The sequence below is a fragment of the Magnusiomyces paraingens genome (genome assembly GCF_902498895.1).
Source record: "Magnusiomyces paraingens strain CBS 517.90 genome assembly, contig: contig5, whole genome shotgun sequence".
NCBI lineage: Eukaryota > Fungi > Ascomycota > Dipodascomycetes > Dipodascales > Dipodascaceae > Magnusiomyces > Magnusiomyces paraingens.
The window spans coordinates 2,647,882-2,671,138 of record NW_022474071.1 but is presented as its reverse complement, the minus strand read 5'-3'; the positions used below and the strand labels follow the sequence as shown (position 1 = coordinate 2,671,138).

The 23,257-nt window shown below is 33.0% G+C and overlaps 10 protein-coding genes across 10 annotated transcripts; 6 read left to right on the top strand and 4 right to left on the bottom strand.

Annotated features, from left to right (window-relative positions):
* Nucleotides 1-995: 995 nt before the first annotated feature.
* SAPINGB_P006469 (uncharacterized protein) lies at nucleotides 996-2,342 on the top strand (the record flags this gene model as incomplete). The annotated part of the gene is made up of 1 exon (XM_032001180.1): nucleotides 996-2,342. The coding sequence occupies one exon, from the start codon at nucleotides 996-998 to the stop codon at nucleotides 2,340-2,342; it is 1,347 nt and encodes a 448-aa protein (XP_031857071.1).
* A 174-nt stretch (nucleotides 2,343-2,516) lies between these two features.
* Nucleotides 2,517-3,692, bottom strand: SAPINGB_P006468 (uncharacterized protein; the record flags this gene model as incomplete). Its single annotated transcript, XM_032001179.1, has 1 exon — nucleotides 2,517-3,692. The coding sequence occupies one exon, from the start codon at nucleotides 3,690-3,692 to the stop codon at nucleotides 2,517-2,519; it is 1,176 nt and encodes a 391-aa protein (XP_031857070.1).
* Nucleotides 3,693-4,301: 609 nt separating this feature from the next.
* SAPINGB_P006467 (uncharacterized protein) lies at nucleotides 4,302-5,956 on the top strand (the record flags this gene model as incomplete). The annotated part of the gene is made up of 2 exons (XM_032001178.1): nucleotides 4,302-4,335; nucleotides 4,383-5,956. 2 exons carry the CDS (start codon nucleotides 4,302-4,304, stop codon nucleotides 5,954-5,956), a joined length of 1,608 nt encoding a protein of 535 aa, XP_031857069.1.
* A 541-nt stretch (nucleotides 5,957-6,497) lies between these two features.
* On the top strand, nucleotides 6,498-7,157 carry SAPINGB_P006466 (uncharacterized protein; the record flags this gene model as incomplete). The annotated part of the gene is made up of 1 exon (XM_032001177.1): nucleotides 6,498-7,157. One exon carries the CDS (start codon nucleotides 6,498-6,500, stop codon nucleotides 7,155-7,157), a length of 660 nt encoding a protein of 219 aa, XP_031857068.1.
* Nucleotides 7,158-7,278: 121 nt separating this feature from the next.
* Nucleotides 7,279-10,218, bottom strand: SAPINGB_P006465 (uncharacterized protein; the record flags this gene model as incomplete). Its single annotated transcript, XM_032001176.1, has 3 exons — nucleotides 7,279-8,017; nucleotides 8,066-9,532; nucleotides 10,178-10,218. The coding sequence occupies 3 exons, from the start codon at nucleotides 10,216-10,218 to the stop codon at nucleotides 7,279-7,281; spliced, it is 2,247 nt and encodes a 748-aa protein (XP_031857067.1).
* Nucleotides 10,219-14,368: 4,150 nt separating this feature from the next.
* SAPINGB_P006464 (uncharacterized protein) lies at nucleotides 14,369-17,832 on the top strand (the record flags this gene model as incomplete). Its single annotated transcript, XM_032001175.1, has 2 exons — nucleotides 14,369-14,454; nucleotides 14,502-17,832. 2 exons carry the CDS (start codon nucleotides 14,369-14,371, stop codon nucleotides 17,830-17,832), a joined length of 3,417 nt encoding a protein of 1,138 aa, XP_031857066.1.
* Nucleotides 17,833-17,939: 107 nt separating this feature from the next.
* SAPINGB_P006463 (uncharacterized protein) lies at nucleotides 17,940-18,371 on the bottom strand (the record flags this gene model as incomplete). The annotated part of the gene is made up of 2 exons (XM_032001174.1): nucleotides 17,940-18,032; nucleotides 18,081-18,371. 2 exons carry the CDS (start codon nucleotides 18,369-18,371, stop codon nucleotides 17,940-17,942), a joined length of 384 nt encoding a protein of 127 aa, XP_031857065.1.
* Nucleotides 18,372-18,755: 384 nt separating this feature from the next.
* SAPINGB_P006462 (uncharacterized protein) lies at nucleotides 18,756-19,955 on the top strand (the record flags this gene model as incomplete). The annotated part of the gene is made up of 1 exon (XM_032001173.1): nucleotides 18,756-19,955. One exon carries the CDS (start codon nucleotides 18,756-18,758, stop codon nucleotides 19,953-19,955), a length of 1,200 nt encoding a protein of 399 aa, XP_031857064.1.
* Nucleotides 19,956-20,130: 175 nt separating this feature from the next.
* Nucleotides 20,131-20,490, bottom strand: SAPINGB_P006461 (uncharacterized protein; the record flags this gene model as incomplete). The annotated part of the gene is made up of 2 exons (XM_032001172.1): nucleotides 20,131-20,270; nucleotides 20,316-20,490. The coding sequence occupies 2 exons, from the start codon at nucleotides 20,488-20,490 to the stop codon at nucleotides 20,131-20,133; spliced, it is 315 nt and encodes a 104-aa protein (XP_031857063.1).
* Nucleotides 20,491-20,862: 372 nt separating this feature from the next.
* Nucleotides 20,863-22,823, top strand: SAPINGB_P006460 (uncharacterized protein; the record flags this gene model as incomplete). Its single annotated transcript, XM_032001171.1, has 3 exons — nucleotides 20,863-21,453; nucleotides 22,060-22,120; nucleotides 22,240-22,823. The coding sequence occupies 3 exons, from the start codon at nucleotides 20,863-20,865 to the stop codon at nucleotides 22,821-22,823; spliced, it is 1,236 nt and encodes a 411-aa protein (XP_031857062.1).
* Nucleotides 22,824-23,257: the final 434 nt, after the last annotated feature.

The following is a 23,257-nucleotide window of genomic DNA, read 5'->3' as shown; positions in this document are numbered from 1 at the left end:
TTTTTTTAGTGAAAATAACGTAGATGAAATTGTAAATAGAAATTACTGTCAGAAAGACGCTTAGAACCCATATCAAAATGATGAATAATGAATCAAACCTGTATTTTTCAAAATGGGTATGTTTATATGCAAATAAATCGTCGCCGTTAAAAAAAAACTTCTCGATTGCTTTTTTTAGGGACGCAGAAGAATTTTCAACAGTCAGTCGACAAAAAAGAAGAATAATATTTGCCAACGAGCCAAAAGGTAATGCAATTTTATTTATATAAGAATTCCATTCAATTGAATTTATTGTTTCATTTATTGAAAGAAATAGATCGCTGGGTGCAGAAATAATTCTGCACCATATTGTTTCTCTCTTGACAATACGATATCTAGTCTTTGGAGAGCTATGAATAGCATTCCGATGTACGTTTTCGGTTTTCATTTGATCAATCTAATTAATACTTAAAGCCACTCCCATAAACTAAATAAAGATAAATAATAAATTCGTTGTTTGTTGATTCTCAAGTAATATCAATTTAATTTATGGTTTTATATACAAAACTAATTGATTTTTGCAAAGTTTTGCCAACAATCGATTTCCTAAAAATGCCTTAATATGTTCAAATTTATTATTAGACTTTTGATATTTTAAGCATTTTTAGTTTTTATAGTGAGCACAGACACATAACTTGTCAAATTATCGCTCATAAGCATGATATAAAGTGCTTAGTAATTACCCTAACATCCCTCCAAATTCATCAACGCTTTTTAAAATATGCTTAAATGAAAAAAATTTTAAAATGAAGATTATCTTAAAACATCAAAAAAATTTTTTGTCAATCTTTTTCAAGATGTTTATAAAAAAGTCATTTAAAGTAAACGAAACCTCAACCAGATTATTTATTAAATCAATATCTACCAAAGCTATTAAAAATGATCGAAGACTTTCGCTTAATATATCTAAATCATCCAAAGTATCTTCAAAAACAACAACTAGAGATCCCAAGTTTATGGTCGGCCCACCAAACAGTGGAAAGTTTGCCGGACTTCAGATGATTGATCCCAAATATAGAATTCAAGGACAAACCACAGTATCTAAAATAAACACATTTGAAGCTTTAAAGATTGACACCGGTGTAAGAAATGCAATAGAAAATGATATCTTAGGCCATTTAAATTATAAGCAACCCTCAGAAATCCAAATTTTAGCAACAAAAGCTATCCAAGCAAAAAGAAAAAACCCTGATGAATTTCGTTCTTTTCTCATTGCAGCCGAAACAGGATCGGGAAAAACTTTGGCTTATCTAGCTCCACTTTTGAGTAAACTTAAAGAGCAAGAAATATCAGATCCTAATTGGGAACATTTAAAAGAGCTTCCAATTATCAGATGTATAGTTCTAGTTCCTACTTTAGAACTTACTACCCAAGTTATATCGACTGTAAAGCGTATATGTCATATTGCTAAGTTATCATCTTTTGCACTAACTCCGGAAATTTCACCCAGATCTATTTCATCTAAATTGGAACATAGAATTGATGTTCTTGTTGCAAACCCCGAGAAACTTTTAGCAACTTTTAAGACTCAAAACTCTATCAATGGCCATCTGAAGTATTGTAAATGGGTTGTCGTTGATGAAGCAGACACATTAATGGACGAATCATTTGTGGAAAGTACACAAAAGGTTTTAGAAGCCACATCATCTAGCGCCACTGATCTTGTTTTTTGCTCAGCAACAATACCTCGTCGTTTTGACAAAATCATGACTAAATTATACCCGGAAACAACTAGAATTGTGACTCACAGTTTGCACAAAATTCCAAGACATATTGATTTTAGAGTGGTTGAAGTTTTCAATCCACCTTATTTAAATTCCAAACCACGTGCTTTACAACAAGCTCTATACGCAATTCATAATGATAACACGGAATCTGGATACTTAAAAAGAGTTGTTGTTTTTCTCAACCACAAAGATGAAATTCCAAGTTTAGCTACATTTTTGAAAGAGAAAGGATATGATGCAGTTTCTATAAGCAGCCAAATGACTATCCAAGAAAGAAAAGATCTTATATCAGACTTTGTCAATCCCGCTCCTCTATTAAAACATAATGAAAATAATTCAAAAGTGAAAGTTTTACTGACGACTGATTTATTATCGAGAGGAGTAGATATGAACAATATTCGAAATGTTATTTTATATGATTTACCGTATTCATCCGTTGATTTAATTCACAGAGCTGGAAGAACTGGGCGCATGGGTAAACGTGGTCGAGTTTTTCTATTTGTTGAGAAGAAGGAAAGTAGAGGATGGGTTAAAGGGCTGGAAAAAGTTGTTAAAAAAGGAATGGTTCTTGCTTAATGTATTAGTCTATTGACTTCTTTGTGCGTATTATCTGACACAATATATATATATATATATATATATATATATATTGTATACTTTTATATAACTGGCGGTTCAATCTTTGTAAATATTTATTATTATGTTGAAAATAATTTTTTAGATTGTTTTTTAAAAAATGTTGATTGCATGCTACCCTAAATGCTCAACAGAGTTCCAAAATGGTCTATTTTTAATAATCCATGGATGTTCGCCAACTCTATCTAATTGAAATCGTTTTTCTGGAGAATGCTGTAAGAATCTTTTGATAATATCAGCTGCTTCAGGGGATACAGTTGTTGGGATTTTTAAATCAACTTTAGAAATGCGCTTGTATGTGGCAACGTGTCCTGGTTCTTCAAATGGTGGACTCCCGACCAGGAACTCATATGTTAAAATTCCTAGTGACCATACATCGACACGGTAATCATGTTCCTTAGCTTCAACCATTTCTGGAGGTAAGTAATCTAAAGTTCCACACATTGTGGTTCTTCTTGAAACAGGAGCATAGACACTCCATCCAAAATCAGAAATTTTAATATTTCCATCGAGTCCCAAAAGAATGTTTTCAGGTTTGATATCTCTATGAATGACATGTTTCTTATGAAGATATTGTAAAGCATCTGCCATTTGATAAATATATTTTGAAGCTCGGACATCATTAAAGGTTCCCTTTTTTCTAAGAACTTTGAAAAGCTCTCCTTTGGCCACATATTCGATTAACAAATAAACGTTTTGGTCATCATCAAAATGGCCATATAGTCGTGATATATTAGGATGCCGAAGATTAGATTGAATTTCAATCTCACGCCTGAATTGCTTTTCTACCTTGTACTCAATGAGTTCTTTTTTCGACATAACTTTAAGTGCACAAACATATCCTGTAGCTTTATCTTTAACACAATAAACTTTTCCAAATTTTCCTTTGCCGAGCTTTCTCCCAATTTCAAAATCGTTCAATGTAAAATGTCTAACCTGGGTTGGGGCTGGACTAACTGAGGAATTTAAATCTTGCAAATTAATTTGTTTGGAAAAGCCTGAATCTCTTATTATAGATTTATGAGCAATGCTTGAAGTGGAATGAGAGACCGTGGAAGCCTTGTTATTAAATGTTCTTTTAGGAGATGGGGGACGAATGGAAGATGTGTGAATCTTAAGATTTTGTCTAGTTTGTTGACCATGAATTGATCGATTTGTGGTAGTCGATGATGATACATTACTTCTAGCTGGGTTTAACTTAATTGGCTGCTGGGCTAATAATTGCGCGCCCGTGTTGGCCTCACCTATTGAAACTTTTGACAGTCTCGTTTCAAGTGTTGATACTGACATCGGTGTTTATCTACAACTTTTTTTTGAATTTTTTGAAGAAAATGGGTGAAAAATATAAATAACAAATTCTCAAAAATGTATATGAAGATGTTAACTGAAGTAAGTAATAAACTTCATAATATACTTTATGTAATCTTCTTATTGTTGTGGCTTTGTTATTATATTGATTTACTTCCCATTCAAGAAAAAAGTAAACAAAAAATTTAAAGTTTGATTCAAAACACAAATATTTATTAGAAAAAATAGTGTCAATGAAATTTTATGACTCTACTTACAGCCATGTTAAATACAAGATAAATTTATTGACATTAACACATATAGATAAATATTTCCTTTTTCATTTCTTTTTCATTCCTTATCAATGAATTTGTTTAAGAACAAAAATTAAAGGTCTCAATCCTTTGTATTTAGCGTTATTAATAGTACAAAACTGAAAAGTTTAAAGTGTTTACGTAATATAAATTAGAAAAATGTTTAGAAGAAAAAAAATTAAAGTAAATGTTTTTTTTAGTTACTTAGTAAAAAGAAATAACATCTACAACGATATAGGAAATGGAATTAAAAAATTCTCAGTTACATTCCTTAGAAAAATGGGCTCGAAAAAACAATATGATTAAATCTGAGCATGTCCATTTTGTTTCTAGTATGTTGATAATTCATAAAATATTGATTAAGTACTAATAAACATAGCACAAAATGGATCGTCTCTTATGGCCTCATCCTCAATTACAGCCAATATTGTTTCTCCTCTATCTTTAATTGAATGTCCTGAATCTTATATTATAGGACCTAAACTTGCTGAATCGTTATTTGGCCATATATGGAATGAAAACTTACACATACGTCAACCCCTTATTAAGCTTTCTTTTCTATTCGAAGTTCTAGTCCAAAAGAATAAAAGCAAATGGAAAGAATATTTAGATATGTTACCGTCCTATGATGAAATTAGCATACCTGTATCTTGGACTTCAAAGGAGTTAGAATGGCTTGCAGGAACAAATATATACAACCATATTTCTCAGAGAACTCATCAGTGGAAATCTGAATGGGAGGAATTAAAAAAATATGTATTTGATATTAATTGGTCTCTTTTTTCTCTTGCAACATATAACTGGGCTTCAGCTATATTTTTGTCTCGATCATTTCCTGCAAGAATAATCTATAATGAAAATAAATATGCCTGTGAAAAGCTTGGCTTAAGTATGCTGTTACCAGTTATTGATTCTTTGAACCATGCACCTGAAACCGCTGTCTTTTGGGGCACCAACGATAGTTCGTTTTTACTTTCAATAGGATACCCTATTGCAAAAGACACCGAAATATTTAATAATTATGGGCCTAAAGGAAATGAAGAGCTTTTAATGGGTTATGGATTTTGTTTGAATACTTTTAAGTTTGATTTAGTAACTGTTAAGCTGGGGATTCCTAATAATAAAACTATTAAGGAAAGTTTAATACAAAATAATATTCAACTAGAAGATAATCATTTCACGGAATTTCTCTCTCTTGATTCACCTATGAGTGAAAAACTATTGACCATATTTACTATTGTCAGCAAACGAGATGAAGAACTTCTCTATAAAAACTCTAGTGTTCTGTTAACTAGAAGTGAGGCGCTGAATGGAATTATTGCGTTAAAGCGAGCTTTAGCTCAAAAACTCCTTAATATTAATGAACAGGAATCATTTTTAACTAAAAAAGAAATAACAGAACTTGGACATATATCTAAAAATCGTTATGTTAACGCTACATTATATCGCCAAGGTCAGAGATTGATTTTAGAAAAATCTTTAGATTCTTGTGATGCCAAAACCAGCAAATTGATTAAAAATGCTCAGCATAAAATTGATCTCAGTAATATTTTTACTCCTGAAATTGAAAAAATTCTTAAGCAGCTTCTTGGTATCGAAGAACCTAATTATTCATTATTAGATGATAATGACAATGCCGAAATGGCTATCATTATAATTATTGCTGCGGAATTTTTGAAAGGAGATGACTCAAAATATAAAGAGCCATTAAATATTATGTGGGAGGTTTTGGAGGACGTTAGCATTCTACAAGAACTTTCAAATTCTTATGAACAAGATGTATTTAACTACATAGAAGAAAATAGGCGCTCGATGGATACCAAATCGGAACTTCTTCAACTAATGGCTCAAAGGCAGTGGACTCCCAAGGTTTTGGCCGAAGCCAAAAGAGTTGTTTACAGATATGGTTATTGGCCGTCAGAAACTTCAAAAAATTTTTTGCTTTTGGTTTAACAAGTTTTGTTATGATAGTTTTGGTAGTTCTACGCGTTAAAGCATGGGTTTGTAAAGCTTTCGATTGTTAAAATATTGTAATGTAATATTTATATGTAACAAATATTGTAATAATTTTGAACCCTTTTTGAGCCTTTTTAAAAAGCGGAAAGAATTGTTCAGAAAAAAGACAATCGCAAGCACCTTCCTCCTATAGATTACGTCCCTAAGCAGTTAATATTTTTGTTTTATTATTTTTTTGATAGATCAGTATTTGTGACGTATGTGGCGCATGGTTGGCTAGTAAATATCGGTTTTTTTGACCTGTGCTTTAATGGGCGGGTATCTTGAATTTCATGCCTCTAGAGCTTACTTAACCGCGATAACACAAATGCGTTTTAAAATCTCAGCTATATAAATATATAGAAATTCCTTGACCTATATTTACTCTATCCACAAGACCAAAACAAAAAAAATAAATTAGAGGCATCAACTAATTCACCTACTTATTTTAGCCAAGGGATTCTTAAATTTATTTGAGTCAATTTGCTCTATCGATATTATGGCAACTGTTCGGAAAGTAGAATTACACGAATATAAGCAAGCCAGAGATACACTGGCTCGTGCTTTTACAGAAGATTCTGTAGCACGATATTTGACTGATTGTGATGGAAATACACCAGAGCAACGAAGAAAGTTAGATATAGATATTTTTGAGTATATCATTTATGCTCATCTATTAAAGGGTTTGGTTCTCACTGTTGGTGATTGGGAAGGCATAGCATGTTGGATGCCTCCTAATCAAAATATGGATGATTTTTTGACTATTATGAAATCTGGCATGTGGAGATTATATTTTTCTTTGGGTAAAGAATCTAAGGCTCGATATTTTAATGAATTTTTACCAGTTCTTCATGAAGCTAAGGCGGAGGTTATGCAGGATCGTGATGATAAGAGTTGGTACTTAATCTATTTGGGTACTGTTCCAGAAGCACGGGGTAAGGGTTACTCTCGCAAGTTGGTTGAGTATGTGACAGATATTGCTGATAAAAATGGTGAAGCATGTTATCTTGAATCCTCGAATTTAGTTAACATACCAATCTATCACAAATACGGTTTTGAAGTCAAGAAGGAAATTACTCTCAATCGTGCTACTGAACCGGTTCACTTACAGTGTATGATTCGGGAGCCTAAAATCACAAAAGATGATTCTGATGATTAAAATTCTTCAAATTAAGTAAACAAAAAATAAAATAGCTATTCTAAATTTATATTATAGGGTTAGGTTATAAAACTGTTTTGTAAAGAAGTCTGCCATTTTATGGTGTATTTTCATGAAAGGTTTATTCAAAATATTTAATAATGATATTTTCTATTTTGCGCAAAGATTCAAGATCAGGGTTCATACTACTCATGAAGTAAATAACATTTCCGAGTCCTCGAATATGTAACCCGAATTCTTTATCTAGCTGCAGCCCCGAAACGAATTCATTAAACTCTTCAGCTGCATTAGATGCGTATCCGCTTGATATATCTTTAAGAGTGATAGCAAGCACTGATCCCATGGCAAAAACGCATTTAACTTGATGAAATTGGGAAATTTTTTCTACAGAAAATTTATCCCAAAAACTCCAGATTTGATTATCAGATGAACCCCATTTTTTCATCGAAATTTTCCAGGAAGAAGAGGAATTATCTTGGGACAAGTGTTCAAGCTCGTTTAAGGACTGAAGCGCAATTGAACATCCTACCGGATGTGCTGTATAACTATGTCCATGTAAAAGGCCATCGACTTTTTCTGGACTTAAAAATGATTCGAAAATAGAATCACTTGAAGTTGTCGTACATAAAGGAACGACACCACCAGTAAGCAATTTTGCATTTACAACAATATCAGGCTCAGTTTGCAAAAGCTTTGCAGCGGACTTAAACCCCAACCTGTATAAACCAGTGAACACTTCATCAAAAATGACTGGAAGTCCCTGCCAAGCTTTGGAATTAAGTTTTGAATTTTCAAACTCACCAAAAAGACTAGGAGTTTCCCTGACAACATCAACCAAAGCCTTTTGAAATAATGGATCTCTAAAAATAAGTTAGTGATTTTTCGAATAAAAAAATTCCGTTACTTACACAGCATTCATGCCCCCAGCACCCAATAATAATGGTTCAAGCAAAACAGCTCCAAAATTTCGCTTTTTTTCTTGAATTTCTTTTTTCAAAACTGAAAAAATATATTGCTTGTATGGTTGAATATCTCGACTATCCAATTCGAAAATCTCATTTAATGATTGGAAACATTTAAACTTTGGCAAGTTCAACCCATCATCAAGTAACCCATCGGGGATTTCTAAACACCAAGTCCCTTTGCAAAGTTTAATCTGCGGGAATTCAAACCAATAACCTTTTCCATTATACCAATTAACTTGTTTGTTATAAACTGATTCTTCACATGCATTCATTGAACCTATAGTATCACCATGGTAACTTCTTTTAAGGCCAATGACACCAATTTCATTGTTGTGGAGTTCTGATTTCAGTCCATAGCGGCTTCCAGTAGCCTTAAATGCCATTTTCAAAGCAACCTCAATACCAGTGCTACCGTTGTCACTATAGAAAACTCGGGATAACCTTTTATTATCCAATAGACTCACCAACTTGTTTGCAAGTCGTAATGCCGGGTCATGAACTGTTCCGGCAAAAATAACATGCCCATATCTTCCAGCAGCATAACCAGCAGTTAAAGCTAGTTCAGGGTTACCATGACCAAGACCTTGAGTCCACCAGGAAGCTGACGAATCGAATTGAGGCTGTAGGATTTCTTTAGCACTAGAATCTTTTGTTACACTTTGAAAAAAATCTCCATATGCGGAGTCTAAAGCAATAATACTTTTGGGTGAGATTTTACTGTGTTGTGAAAATGGGTACCAGATTCTTTTATCGGCATTATCTGCCATAACTTCCAACGACTTAATGCGTTTTTCATGACAAAATTTCAAATATTCGTAGGCACTTCTGATTTCAGGCGACCGGGATACGTCATCATAGTACTCTGTCATTTGTTTGAAATCAGTTTTTTCACAGTACAGGTTAGGGTCGGAAACTTCTGGGGGTGGCAAGATAGAAATTACTTTAGGCACAGAGTCTTTCCAAGCTGATTTTTTTTGTTGATAACTAAAGTATTCTTTTAAGTAGTTTGCATTTTGGTAGACTGACTCTTGAAATAATAATAGCAAATTAACATCATATCCCCGTATTTTTAAACTTTCGTAAGCAGAAATTGTTGTTGAAATTCCTCCTAACTTTGAATCACCAACCAAAATTGTTGGAAGACGTAATGGCCTATACATATCTGCTTGCAGACCTCCATTAGGGCTCGGTGATAATACACCTCCTGCAGTTTCAATAAGAGCCCATTGCTCGTCATGGTGATCTAATTTTTGATTTTTTTTTTGTAACTCCAGAACAATTTTTTGCAAAATTTCTTTTTCTGAAGGAGGAGTTTTATTGTCTTTTTGTACCGCTAAATGAGGGCTGACAGGTAAACTATACTGAAAAAGACAACAAGTTTCAGCTTTAGGAGCATATTTTTGCACATGGCTTAAGTATATTAATATATTAGAAACAATTAGACCAAATAAAAAAAACCTTACTTAATGTCAGCATCAACTAGATTTCCTGTTGACACAGGTTTAATATAATTAACTTTAGATTTTTGAGAAGCGTTGTGCAGGATTCCTAAAGATATAGCGGTTGAAAATATTGTTTTTCCTACTTCTGTATTAGCTCCATAAATCTGAAACGTGGGAAGTTTTTTCGATAAAAAAGATAAATAAGACATATTTCTTTAATCAAAGAAAGAAAAAGAAAATTAAAAATTGCAAAGGTATTTTTATTTATACAATTTATAAAAAATATAAAAATATAAAAAAAAATTGACTCATGATTCATGACTCATGATTCATGACTCATGACTCACGAATCCCTTTTTTGTTGGGGAGTCATCTATCATATTAATATTTGGTGAAAAAGCAAATATTTTGGTTGAAGTTTATGACATCATCATTAATAATTATTAATAATTAATTCCTCTTTAGAATGCCATAATTTTAAGCCCAATTATTATTAACAACCATGCTGATTCTAAATTCTAAATGATTTTTTTCTCCATGTCATATTTTTTTAAGAAATAACGGTTTGCCTCATTCACATCTAGAACACCGGATAAAGGGCTGTTAAACTGACCCTAAAATGGTAACTAGTTCAGCAATAGGTCGTACGCCCATTATTTTTTTGTAGCTCTGGAGAGTCATTGCATCTGGTGCATCATCATCAAAAGAAAAACTACAACTCCACTTAACTATTTCATACACATAACATCATCTACAACTATAGATACTTATAAAAAAATGTTAAAGAAAAAGGGAATTTCTTTTATATATGTCATCACTCTGAATGTCAATTGACTAAAAAAGTCTTTCAAATCTTATTTTTATATTCATTTATCAATTCTTATTCAGTTTATCTTTTCTTAATTTAATTTAATTTAATTTAATTTTATCATCTTTACAATTATTTTGTAAGTCAACACCGTATTGCATCAAAGTCAAAATGTCTCTTGATCCCCTTGATATCTTCATGATTTCATATGGGTAGAGATGTTAATTCGACTCCTAAGATTGGTAAAAAAATAGACATACTATATTTATTATTAATAGTTCCCATATAAACAGTTTATTTTTATCCTTAGTTTCCTCACAATTATCCTGGTTACAATTGGTAGGTAAGCTAATACTCTTTTTCATTAACAAACTTAAACTAACTGACGCTTGAAGATTGTTTGATAATTTTTTGTACTTTGTACCATACCATGAAGAGGAAACGATCAGACCTAGAGGAGAAAAAGTTCCTATCGGACTTGATCATAGAACTTATCTCGAACTCGGGTATGGAACCCTCATTGGACTTGGATGAAAAACTCTTTACATTTAGACTGACTGGGTTGTATCAAATTTGACAAGATTAATTAAGGTCAATGGAGATATTCTAAATACAGCTAAAAGTATTTTACTAAGATTCATCACTGATACTTATCGCAATCAAGACCAAATTTCATATACCATCAAGTCAATTCCCAAAAAAAAGCCGAAGATATTCAAAGGATTAGAGTTCTCTCAGTTACGTATTATTCTTCAAGTGCTATTTCAGTTATGACTTCAGGAATCAATTACAAAAAAGGAAAAGTCTTGATACCATTCTGGAATTCAGCATGCACAGACATATCGGAATCATTGTGTTTGTCCACAGAGACTGTTTGTGTATGTTGAATTTAAAAACAATAAAGTTGAGGATAGTTCAGACACCCTAACAAAGATCAATACTTCACAAGTGTATAGGTATTTCCTGTAGTGTGTATAACAGAACTTTCAACGACATCAACTCCAATGAAATGAGGCACTGGATGAGCTTATGAGATGACCATGTAATCAAAATGTCTCGCAAGTGTGGTGAATGCAACAAAAAGACAGACAGTAAATCATGCCGTGGCATAGCTACAATTGACACAAAGTTAACCCTATTGAAAGGGTTGAGTTTGAGGTACCAAAAGAAATAAGAGAATCTGCTGTGAAGGAAGCACACAAAAACTTCAAGAGTGTCTTCACCAACTTGGAGAGAGAAAACATAAAGAAGTTTAGGCTTGCTTTTCAAAGCAAAAAGAAACAATTCAATCAGTTTATTGAGATTAGGATATTAAATACAACAAATGTGATGAGAAAAAACGTAAAAAATGGAGTTTAAGGTAGGAAAGAGACAGTAGAAAGAGATGTCATCAATTGAAATAAAGCATTAAGTCAAGTTGCACTACGATAGACTCAGAATGAACTTCCATCTCTTCATTTCAATAAAGTGCCAGAAGGAGGTTAAAAGTGGGGAAAGAAAGAATATTATAATAGAGATAATTATATCTTGATCCTGGAATTAAGCATTTAGTGACAGGTTACTCATCAGAAGGCAACGAATTCCATATATCGCTCAACAGAGATAAAGTCATGAACTTGAATAAGAAGACTTCAGCGATACAATCTGCTAAAAAGACCAAAAAATGTTCTAAGCACTACGAAAAAATCACCAACATAGAGACCGACAATTACTGCCAAATCATCAAACATCTTACCACCAACTACAAAAACATAGTACTTCCATCATTTGAAACTCAACAATTGGTTGGTATTAGCATAAATAGGGGAATGAACAGAAATTTGAAGTCAACTTCGCACTGCTCGGTTTAACAGCGCCTTTCCTTTAAGAGAAAATTGACAAACAGAATCACTAGGATTAATGAAGAATACACTAGCAAGACATGCACCGATTGCAGGGCAGTAAAAGCCAGCCTGTCTCTGAGCGATCGTGTCTACCATTGTGATTCATGTGGAATCTCTGTTGACAAAGACGTTAACGGAGCCTAAAACATCCTAATCAAATGGCTAAAAATTATGGCTTTCTAAAGTCTCATCATATTTTTATTTTCTATATTTACTTTTCTAGTTAATGTAGTTTTTTGAACTAAAGCACGAAATTTAATTTCTTCACCGCTTAAAAAATCTCTGAAATTAATCCTGAGTCTCCATGTTCATTTTGTTGGCCAATTTTTATGGTTCGTCTTAGTTTTTCACTATTAGAAAGAACTAGTTTAATGTCTGAAGTTAAGCTCTGAGCTTTGTTTAACGATGTCACACTCTTATCTCGATAAATTCCTAGCTGAATATCAATCGAGCCATTTCCATTCATTCTTAAGGTTTGTATCGTTAAAGGGTAGCATGTTTTTTGAATTGGACCATTAACTTTGCTTCTGTTCATTTTCATCTCGGTTATATTTGACTTTCCAACAAGGCCGCCAACTAAAACATGAGATGAATTTTTATCAACAAATCGACCAGGAAATAGTGGGTACTCTGAAGAGTTTACTGGTAAGTGATTATTAATACACTCGATTTTTCCTGGTGAAAAGACATCATTAAAATCCTCATTGTTAGTTGATCTAACAGGTTTGTTATGTAAACCACCTTGCAAAAAATATGATAAACCAGCTGTTCCAATAGGGCGTAACAGGTAAGGCGGTGCATCACTATTTTTCTCGATGTGTTTTGAAGGATATGACTTGTAAGATATAGAGTTATCTCTAATGTCATATCCGGATAGAGCTTGTTGAAATCTTTTTTGATCAACTATTTGACTGATTCTGGTATGAGAATATCCGACATTTGCAAGATAATTTAAAAAATGTGCCTTTTTTCTTTCTAAATCCGAGTTTTCAGATACCTCAATAGGACTATCACGATATGGGGGAATAACTGAATCTTTTGGAGAATAAAAAAAATCATTTTGATAGTACTTTGAAGGTTGTGAGTTTATTGGAATAATAGCTTTTTTCAACTCTTTTATTCGGCGTGAAATTAATGTAAATCTGGATGCGGGCTCATAATTTACAAATCCGTTTGAATCTAAAGAATTAATAGTTATGTATGGTGATTTTTTTTGAGCCGGCAGATTGTTTTTCAATCCCCAATTATGGCGGTAATTAGAAGCAGGTGTAGTAGTTATGACTTGTTCATAGGGAGATTTTCGACTTAATTTGGAAGGACTTTTTGAATTTTTGTTTCCACTAATCTTTTTGCAAGGTGCTTTTGTCACTGATGTTAGCCTTGACTTTTGAAAAACAGAGTCTAACTGTTTCAAAGGCTGTCCCGAAGCAACTGATCGAATATGTGCCCAAGAGCTCATTTTCAAATAGAAGTGATAAATATAAATATAAATATAAATATAAATATAAATATAAATATAAATATAAATATAAATATAAATAATTAAAACAGATTTTTTTTCTTGTTTTTATTTTATGGAATTTGTGTAATAATCTTATTTTTAGTGGTAGTGAATAACTCTTAAGATTTGCTAGCGTTTGATTGGTCAAGAGATAATGACAGCTAATTTTTTTATAATAACTTAAACTTGGTTAAGAAAAGTTAGGTTTATTTTTAAAATAAATTTGATGTAATAATCAAGAATAAAAGAACTCAATTCCATATTAATTTAATATGGTGGTCTTTTAAAGAATTGTATAGTGATATATCATTCCTTTCCAAAATCTTTCAAATTTAAAAATTAAAAAAATCTAAATTTTTAACATAAAAATTTTATCGGTGTGCTATTAAAAGTAGTGAGAATATGTACTGAAGAAGCTACACCAATATTTTAACATGTGACATGAATCACGTGAATTGCTACACGATAAACTTCGTTTCACTTCTAAAAAATTATGATACCCGTTTTAAGCTAGTATTATGTATTTAATTATTTTAAAACATATATTTATGGCCTTTTTATACTATTTGTTTGATAATTGTATATTTATTTTTAATTTTTAAAATAATTAAGATGCCATCTCAAAGAACACCTGTTGCAGCTTTATATCGAAAGGAGGAAGTTATTGGGAGTGGTTCTTTCGGGGTTGTTTATAAAGGGTATGATTAAGTTAATTTTATATTCTCTATTGATTAACAATTTATAGAATTAATGTTGAAACAAAACAAGTCGTTGCAATAAAAATTTTAAATTTAGATATTGGAGATGAAGAGGTCAAAGATGTCCAACAAGAAATAACATTACTTTCAAATCTTTCAAAATCTGAAACTCAGAACATTATAACTTATCATGGTGCGTTTCTTTCTGGTACTAAAATTTGGATTATCATGGATTATTGTTCAGGTGGTAGTGTAAGAACATTATTGAAAGCTGGCAGAATTGAAGAAAAATATGCTGCTGTTATCATGAGGGAAATGCTTGTGGCTCTTCAATTTATTCACAATCAAGGTATTATTCATCGGGATATCAAAGCTGCAAATGTGCTAGTTTTTCGTGATGGTCGTGTTCAACTATGTGATTTTGGTGTTGCTGCACAGTTAACTGCTGCCCAAGTTAAGCGAACATCTATGATTGGAACACCGTTTTGGATGGCTCCCGAAGTTATCAATGGGTCTGGCTATAATCAAAAAGCAGATATTTGGTCACTAGGAATTACTTTGTATGAAATTATTACTGGGGCTCCACCTTTTGCTGATCAAGAAATTAAACGTGCTGTCAAACTGATTCCATCTACCAAACCTACTCGTTTGGAAGGCAGTCAGTATTCAGCCTCATTGAAAGAGTTTGTTGCTTTGTGTTTAGATGAACAGCCAGATTCCCGACCAACGGCAGAAGAACTATTAAAAGGAAGATTTATCAAAGCAACTAAGTCTGTTTCTTATTCAATTTTAAAAGATCTTATTATAAGATACCAACAATGGAGAGAAAAGAATAAAAATATCAGAGATAGTTTTTTGATTCCCAATGGACCTGGCGCTTCATTAAGTGATGAGGAAGACGATGATTTTTCATCATTTGATTGGGACTTTAGTCCCTTAGATTCTGAATCAGAACATGAGATTAGTAATTCACAAAATCAGCAGCAGCAGCAGCAGCAACAACAACTACAACAACAACCATTTTCTCCGTCACAAGATTTTACTACTCATCGGTTTTCTGAATCAAATTTTCTTACTTCTAATGAAAATTGTCTTTCTCAAGCTCCGACGTTTAAAGGACCAGAAGACAGTTATATTTCGTCTTCTAATGCTTCTGGTATGGGAACTACTATTATGACCTCTAATGGGCATTTATCGTCGCCGAACTCTAAAGTTGATAAGCACCCTCTTCTTGATATATTTGAAGAGGAACCTGGAAAATTTGATTTTAAAAACTCGGGAAGTCACAATCACAGTCTTTTGAATGAAAATAGAAACATCAATGCAGATAACAACATCAACGACAATAGTGCAGGTACTTCGGTTGAATCCTATTTTGAAAATCGATCTAAAGATGCTAACTGGAACAACAGTATCGAAGGCCAGTTTAGCACACGAAATACAAATGCAGTTAATACCGATAGAAATATTCCAAATATTTCGATACCTTCTAATATCAGTACATTTTCTCCTTTGACAAATCAAATTGAAATTCCTTCCATTGATGATCTTAGTTCTAATACCAAAATATTTTCAAAAAATCCGCCATTTTTGAATGCCCCAACCTCATCATCGTCTACGCCCAATTTACCAACACATTTCAAAACTGCAACGGCGTCCTCTCAATCATCTTTGATAAATTCTGGAGTTTCAGAAGTGTCTTCTACAACTATGGGATATCATAATTCTTCGTCAAATGTTTCTGCTAGTTCAAGTGCTGTAAATATTACTAATTGGAATAACATTAACTCCAGTTATAATCCGGCGAAAATTTCGGGTCGCCCTAGTGTGACCACGAATAACAGTTCTCAGTCTCGTTTAAACCAGATAAGTTTAACGGCGAATGGACTTTCCAAACCAAATGAACTATTGTCATCTCAGTCAGATTCGGTTACAGTGGCTAGTCAATATAATTCATATAATCAAGCTCACAGTTTGCCGCCGGTTTCTACTGTTTCAAGTGCTTCATTAACTTCAAGTGCTTCTGAAATCAATTTGAATTCAACATATACACACCAGGCTCCACCGCCATTAACAGATGTGTCATCAATATCGAGAAGAACACCGTCTCCAAAGCATGCTATTCGACAGGCATCTCTTAAGGCCACTAACTTGCCGCTTAATATATCTACGACTTCATCATCTAATGCCAGTAGAATACCTTCTCAATCATCTCAGACTCAGTCAGCTACTAGTAAGCTAGGAACCGAATATCTTGTCGATGAACCTAGTGAAAAAGGAGTAATTAAAAATTTACCCAAGACATACATTCAACCAAGTTCTAATGCTCCATATTATACCAACACCTTGGCGACATCATTTTCAACAACATCACTTCCTACAATGGCGTCGTTTCCAGCAGCCTCATATCAACAAAGTTCGTCAGGTGCATCGACACCTGCATCTTATGACGGAATTAGTTTACGAGAAGCTACATTATCTTCACCTCATTTAAAGCATATTACACAACGAAAACTTTCTACATCATCTTCATCTACATCCGTGACTGGGAAGCCGGTATCTGCAACATACAAAATAGCTCAGTTACGGGGAACTTCAGGAAACTCAGCAACAACAAGTGCTTCCGGCTTACAGTCTTCTTCATTGTATTCTGAAAAAAGTGATACACACTCTAATACAATTCTAGATGAAAAAATCAAAAGTCAAAATCATCCACAAAAACCTGTATATTCTCAAAATCAATCTTATCAAAATGAGTCAGTTGATCATCTACCAATGAACAAGATTCAACTTTATCAACAGCAGCAGCAATATAATCAACGCCTTCAGCATCTACAACAGCAACAGCTCAAAGCATCATTATCTACCTCTTCAGTAGTTGTACCAGCTTCAGTTTCAATTCCTCAAGATATGTTTTCAACGGTTTCTAAAACGGTTTCCACTCTTGATGATATAGGTAAGGATCGCGAAACACCTAAAAATTTACCAAACCGAAATTCTTCGTACAACAGTGGCGAATCTCCACATGAAGAACAGGGAACAATACGGTACATAGATAACGATAAGGATAGTCGAATCAAAACGAATAAAGAACAAAAGACCGATTTATCTACAGCGAATAATATGGTGTCAAGACTACGAAACCCAAGTTTGGTCAATATGGAAGATATCAATTCATATAAACTGTCAATGGCTGTGTCAAAAATTGAACATGAACAGAGAAAAATTACGTTTCCAGTTCTTAGGCCATTTAATTGTAATATCATGTTGGATTCGGCATCAAAAGAAATCGTGGTTGAAGAATTTGGGCATCAACTAGATAGCTTTATTAGTGCTTTAGATGCTATAGAGCATAAGCTGTTACCTTTTTCAGCTTAATGAATAACTTAAATAATTGATAAAATAGAAAGAGTATTTTTTTTCTTTGATATACAATTAAACATAGTGAGAAAACGTAACAGTGCAATATAACGGGGGTATTAAATTTATTTCTTGACAACGGTAATGTTATCCAAAGCAGATCTCTCAAAAGCAGCAGCCTCCGCTTCAAGAATGTATGGAATGAGATAAGATTTGTCCTAAAAAAACGTTAATATTCGAACACTGCAACAAAATTTTGTACATACATCTTCAGCCTTAACAGCCTCGTTCTTAGGAAGAATCTGGGCGGTAAGAGAAAGTTGAGAAGCAGTAAGGATTCTGTAAATTCTATCATAAGATTCCTTTTCATCAAGTCTCTTAAGAGCAGTCTGAACAATAGGAGACTCCTCGGCAATTAGGTCATCAAATCTAAGACCCATCTGGCGATAACCAGAAAGATTGACAAAAGTCTTAGAAAGAGGAACAAAAATCGAGCTCAAAAAGGGAGATTTGAGAATATACTCAGAGGCCTTAACAACGGAAGTAACGGAAGCCATTGTGAATATGTTAATATTGTTGTAGATAGGTGTGTAGAATAGTGTAAAAAAAGGGGAGGTCGATGAAGGAGGGAAATATTTGTGGTGTTATGAAGATATATATGATTATTGGGGGAAAATACCTTAAAAGGAATTGCAATGATTGGTCAAGTGCAACTGAAATGTACGTTACCAGGAAAAAAAAACTAAGTGATTACTAATTTGTTACGTTAATTTGTTGTTCAAACATGTTACATTAATATTACATGCAAAAAAATTTTTTGAGCTCAATATTACTTCTGCTGTAGATAATATTTTTCAAGTACAATATGTTTGGATTTAATATTTCCGCATTAATAAATTGAAATAACAGCTATCTGTATCCTTTTTTTTATTCGACTAATAATGAGACCGGCTGTTATTTTAAGATCTGTCAAACCAGCATTGCCAAAACTTCGATATAGAGAAGGTGCTTCGTTTGATCGAAATTTTCCATCTGGCAAACAGACAAAAGTTTGGGATAATAAAAACCGTGATGAATTTTTTCGAAAAAAGTATGCACATGTTCATGCGCGCCAGCTTAAACAACAAGACAATGCCAGTGATAGACATACCATTCCTGGCTTGTCGAAAGAGTTAAATGCTCAAAAATCCTATGAAAAGAAACGGTCGAGTAAACCTCAACTTATTTCGTTTAATGAATATATATATGGCAAATCAAGTGTGTTAGCGGCGCTTTTAGGTACTAAAAGAACTGGTCTCACAATATTATATACATCAAAATCGGCTGTAACTGCTGATTTGCGTATTGTTCAAGCAGCAAAACAGCGCAATGTGCTTATAGAGTATGAAACACCCAAGAATAAAATGGATCAGCTTACATCAAATGGTATACACAATGGGTATGCCCTTAGAGCACGACCATTAGTTTTACCCCGCGCACAATCTCTTGTGTTTAATGATTTTGGAGATAACAGTATCAATCAAGAAAAATTTGAAGAGTCATCCTACGCAGTTGTAGAGCACAAGTTTGAAAAGCCCACGCTTGTTCCTCATAAGCTAACGCGAGTGGATATTAAATCAAATGCTGTCGGTATATACATTGATGAGGTTACAGATCCACATAATTTGGGTGCAATTTTACGATCTGCTCAATTTCTGGGTGCTGATTTTGCAGTTATTTCTACCCTCAATTGCTCTAAAATGTCTCCAGCTGTTTCCAAAGTATCAGCAGGTGCTTTAGAGACCTTTTCTATATACTCATGTGAAACACCCCTCAATTTTTTTGACGAATCTAAATTGCAAGGTTGGAATATTATAGCAGCAGTACCTCCTAGTATTAAAGTGCCAACAGCAAAACGGATAAAACCTAGTGAGCTTCCCATAATTAACATTGATGCGCCGTCTCTTTTAGTCGTGGGCTCAGAAGGTGAAGGTTTACGTAAATCATTACTTCAAAGGTGTACACATGTGGTATCAATATCCAGTGGATGTAACAATGTTACTAATACCGAAAAAAATGACATTGCAGAGAAGGATCTTTTGGATTCCCTCAATGTTAGTGTCGCTGCTGCACTTCTAATTTCTCGTTTTATGAAAGATTAAATATGCTTATGTATAACAGATTTTTTGTATATATTAAAGAAAAAATTACATAAAGATAAGGTAAAGAGTCATGGTATCATGATAATCATGGTATTAAATAAATAATCCAAAAATCATTTGTTAAGATGAGGGAGGGGGGAAGGTGGAGGAAACATCAGGATTCACTTTTCACATTTTACATTTCTTCACCTTGAATAGTAGCAACAATTGATCTGACATGAGCACGAGAGCGAAACTCACACATCCAAATACCCTGCCAGGTGCCTGTAGCAAGATGTCCATTTGTAATAGGGATATTAAGGCTAGCACCGATCACTAAAAAGTCAGAATTTCATAGTTACTGCTAGATGTCAAACTTACAGCTGCTTTTAACATGAGCAGGCATATCATCTGGGCCCTCGTCATTGTGTCTGTACATGGATCCTTCCGGTGCAATACGCCCCAATGCATCAATCATATCTGTACGAACATCAGGATCCCAGTTTTCATTTAAGGTAAGCGCTGCTGACGTATGCTGAATGAAAAGATTGAGCATTCCAATTTTAATGTTTTGAATATCGGGAAAATTCGATAATATCTCGTCCGTAATTAGATAGCATCCTCTGGACCTGCGTGTTAGTTTTATTGTTTTTTGTTTCCAAACCATGGTTTATTATGAATTGGGAAGATGCAAAAAGACTGAGTGATGTATTCATTGTTTTTCTTTATCATAAATTTATAATATTTATGTATATATTACGTAATTTTCTTTTGATAATATTCGCCAACAATTTTTTAATGTTATAATGTTATGGTCCTTAAGGCTTACCAGACTTTGAGCTTAAAATCTTTTAAATTATGCGCTTAGAATCACTGTTTTTCCTTTCAATCAACATTAGTCTAATTAAAAAAGAGATTTTTATTTAAAATGCCACTAGCTACTTACCAAATTGATAAAAACCTACCTGCAATTGAAGTGAAGGAATTAACTCCCGAATCTTTTAAAGATTATGGTTATGTTATTTCGCCTAATCATCTTAATGTTGATTCGGATACATCCTCAGCATCGGCCAATCAGGGAACTGCGATAAAATTCATTGAAATTTCTAGAAATGAATCACTTTATGCCAAAAATAATTGTCCGAGTAGTCGAGTCCCGGATTTCACTCGCTGGAATCTGTTTCGATGTACACCTCCGAACCATCTTATTACTTTAAACAACGATGGATCCTACACTTATCTGGCAAAAGTTTTAGAGCAACACCCATACTCAACGCAAACTTTTCTTCCTCTTGGAAAGAGTTCTGGTAATAAATGGGCTTATATGGTGATAGTGTCCAAAACAAATGCTTTTGGAACACCAGACCTTAATACTGTTGAAGCTTTTGTAGCTAAAGGAAATCAAGCCGTGACGTATGGAGCAGGGACCTGGCATGCCCCTATGATTGCGCTAGATGGGACAATAGATTTTGGTGTTCTTATTAATGAAAACGGGGTTCCAGAAGAGGATTGCCGAGAGGTTTACATGAATCCTGGTATCAAGATAGAATTTAAAAAATCTTTCTAAATATAATTTAATATCCAAAAAAGAAAATTTGAATATTTGCATCTTGTTAATGCCAAGGCTAATTTTCAGAAAGAGAATGTAGTTTAATATATTTTATTTACACGATATCCACTGTTATTTTTTTTATTCGATACGATATAAATTCGTAATTAAATACCAAACCTTTAACGTTAAACCTAAGGTTTGAATAAAATAAATGTTAAATGTAACTAAAGGTTTTTTGTTTTTTACGTTTTTACGTTTGTACGGTTGTACGTTTGTAATAAATGTGTGACGCCATTTTTAGAATACAAATTTACCCATGTAGGTAAATTTATAGAATATCACTGTAGATTTCAGAATCGTGATGGTCAAATAAAAAAATTTGTTAAGTCTACTCAAACCAAAATTTATTTTTTTATTATTTTTTAATTTATTTAATTTATTTTTTTTTTTCATAATGCCAATTAACCAGCCTTCAGGAAATATCAAACTTACCAACGTATCCCTTGTTCGTATAAAAAAAGGTTAATAATAAATTTATTGATTTAAAAAGATATATTACTGACATTTAATTAGGCAAAAAAAGATTTGAAATTGCTTGTTACCAAAACAAAGTTCAAGACTGGCGAAAGGGCGTGTAAGTGTATATTCAAAATTGAAAGATAATTAATAGTCTAATAATATAGGAGTACATTAGAGAAAAGGACTTAGATGAAGTGCTTCAAATTCCACAAGTTTTTTTTAATGTTTCAAAAGGTCAAGTTGCTTCACAGGATGATTTGAAGGAATCTTTTGGTATTACAGATGTTGACACGGTTATCAAAGAAATCTTAAAAAAGGGTGAATTACAAGTTGGTGGGAAGGAAAGACAAGCACAAGCTAGCCAAATACGTGCCGAAACTCTCCAAATTGTGGCCAGTAAATGTATCAATTCTAATAATAAACGCCCATATCCAACAACTATTATTGAAAAAGCATTACAAGAACTTGGGTTCAACTTTGTTTCTAACAAACCCTCAAAAAGTCAGGCCTTAGAAGCAATTAAACTTCTAGTTGATAAGCAAGTTATTCCAATTGTGCGTGCACGTATGAAAATTCGAATTTCGGTTTCAGGATCTTCTAATGTTAGAGATGCAAAAAAATACTCGGAAACTATTAAGAAAATGTTTTCTGAAATTGAAGACGAAGATATTTCTGGAAACTTGTGGGAAATAGTTGGTTACATTGACCCTGGAAATTTTAGGAAACTTGATGAAACTGTTCAAACAGAAAGTAAAAATAAAGCTACTGTTGAGGTTCTCGATACTGCTGTTGTTCAACAAACTGAAGACCACTTTTAAAAATGGCTATAATAATATATAACAAAAAATTGTTTTTAATTTGAAGTATTTTTTTTGTTGATATTACTTCGGCTAGATCATCTAGATTTGAATCAAATTAATATTGATATTTAATTGAAAAAAATCCGTGGAGATCAAGTTTGTTTTACCAAGAGTTAATGTTGTTCAAGTAATATATAGCTATATAATAAAACACTATAGTGTTTTATTACACATATTTGTAACATTTCTTAGTAACTAATTAGTTTATAAACATCAAAAATCTCACCTGGTTGTTTCACTATTTTTTAAGCTTAGCTCCTCTGTTATAATTACATTAGGTAGTTTATATTTATAATCTATATTATCCCACCCCCTTCATTTTTGTCTTGTACCTTTAACGCTCTCTTTCATATCTCGTTTTACAATATTATTAACATTATATATTTTATATT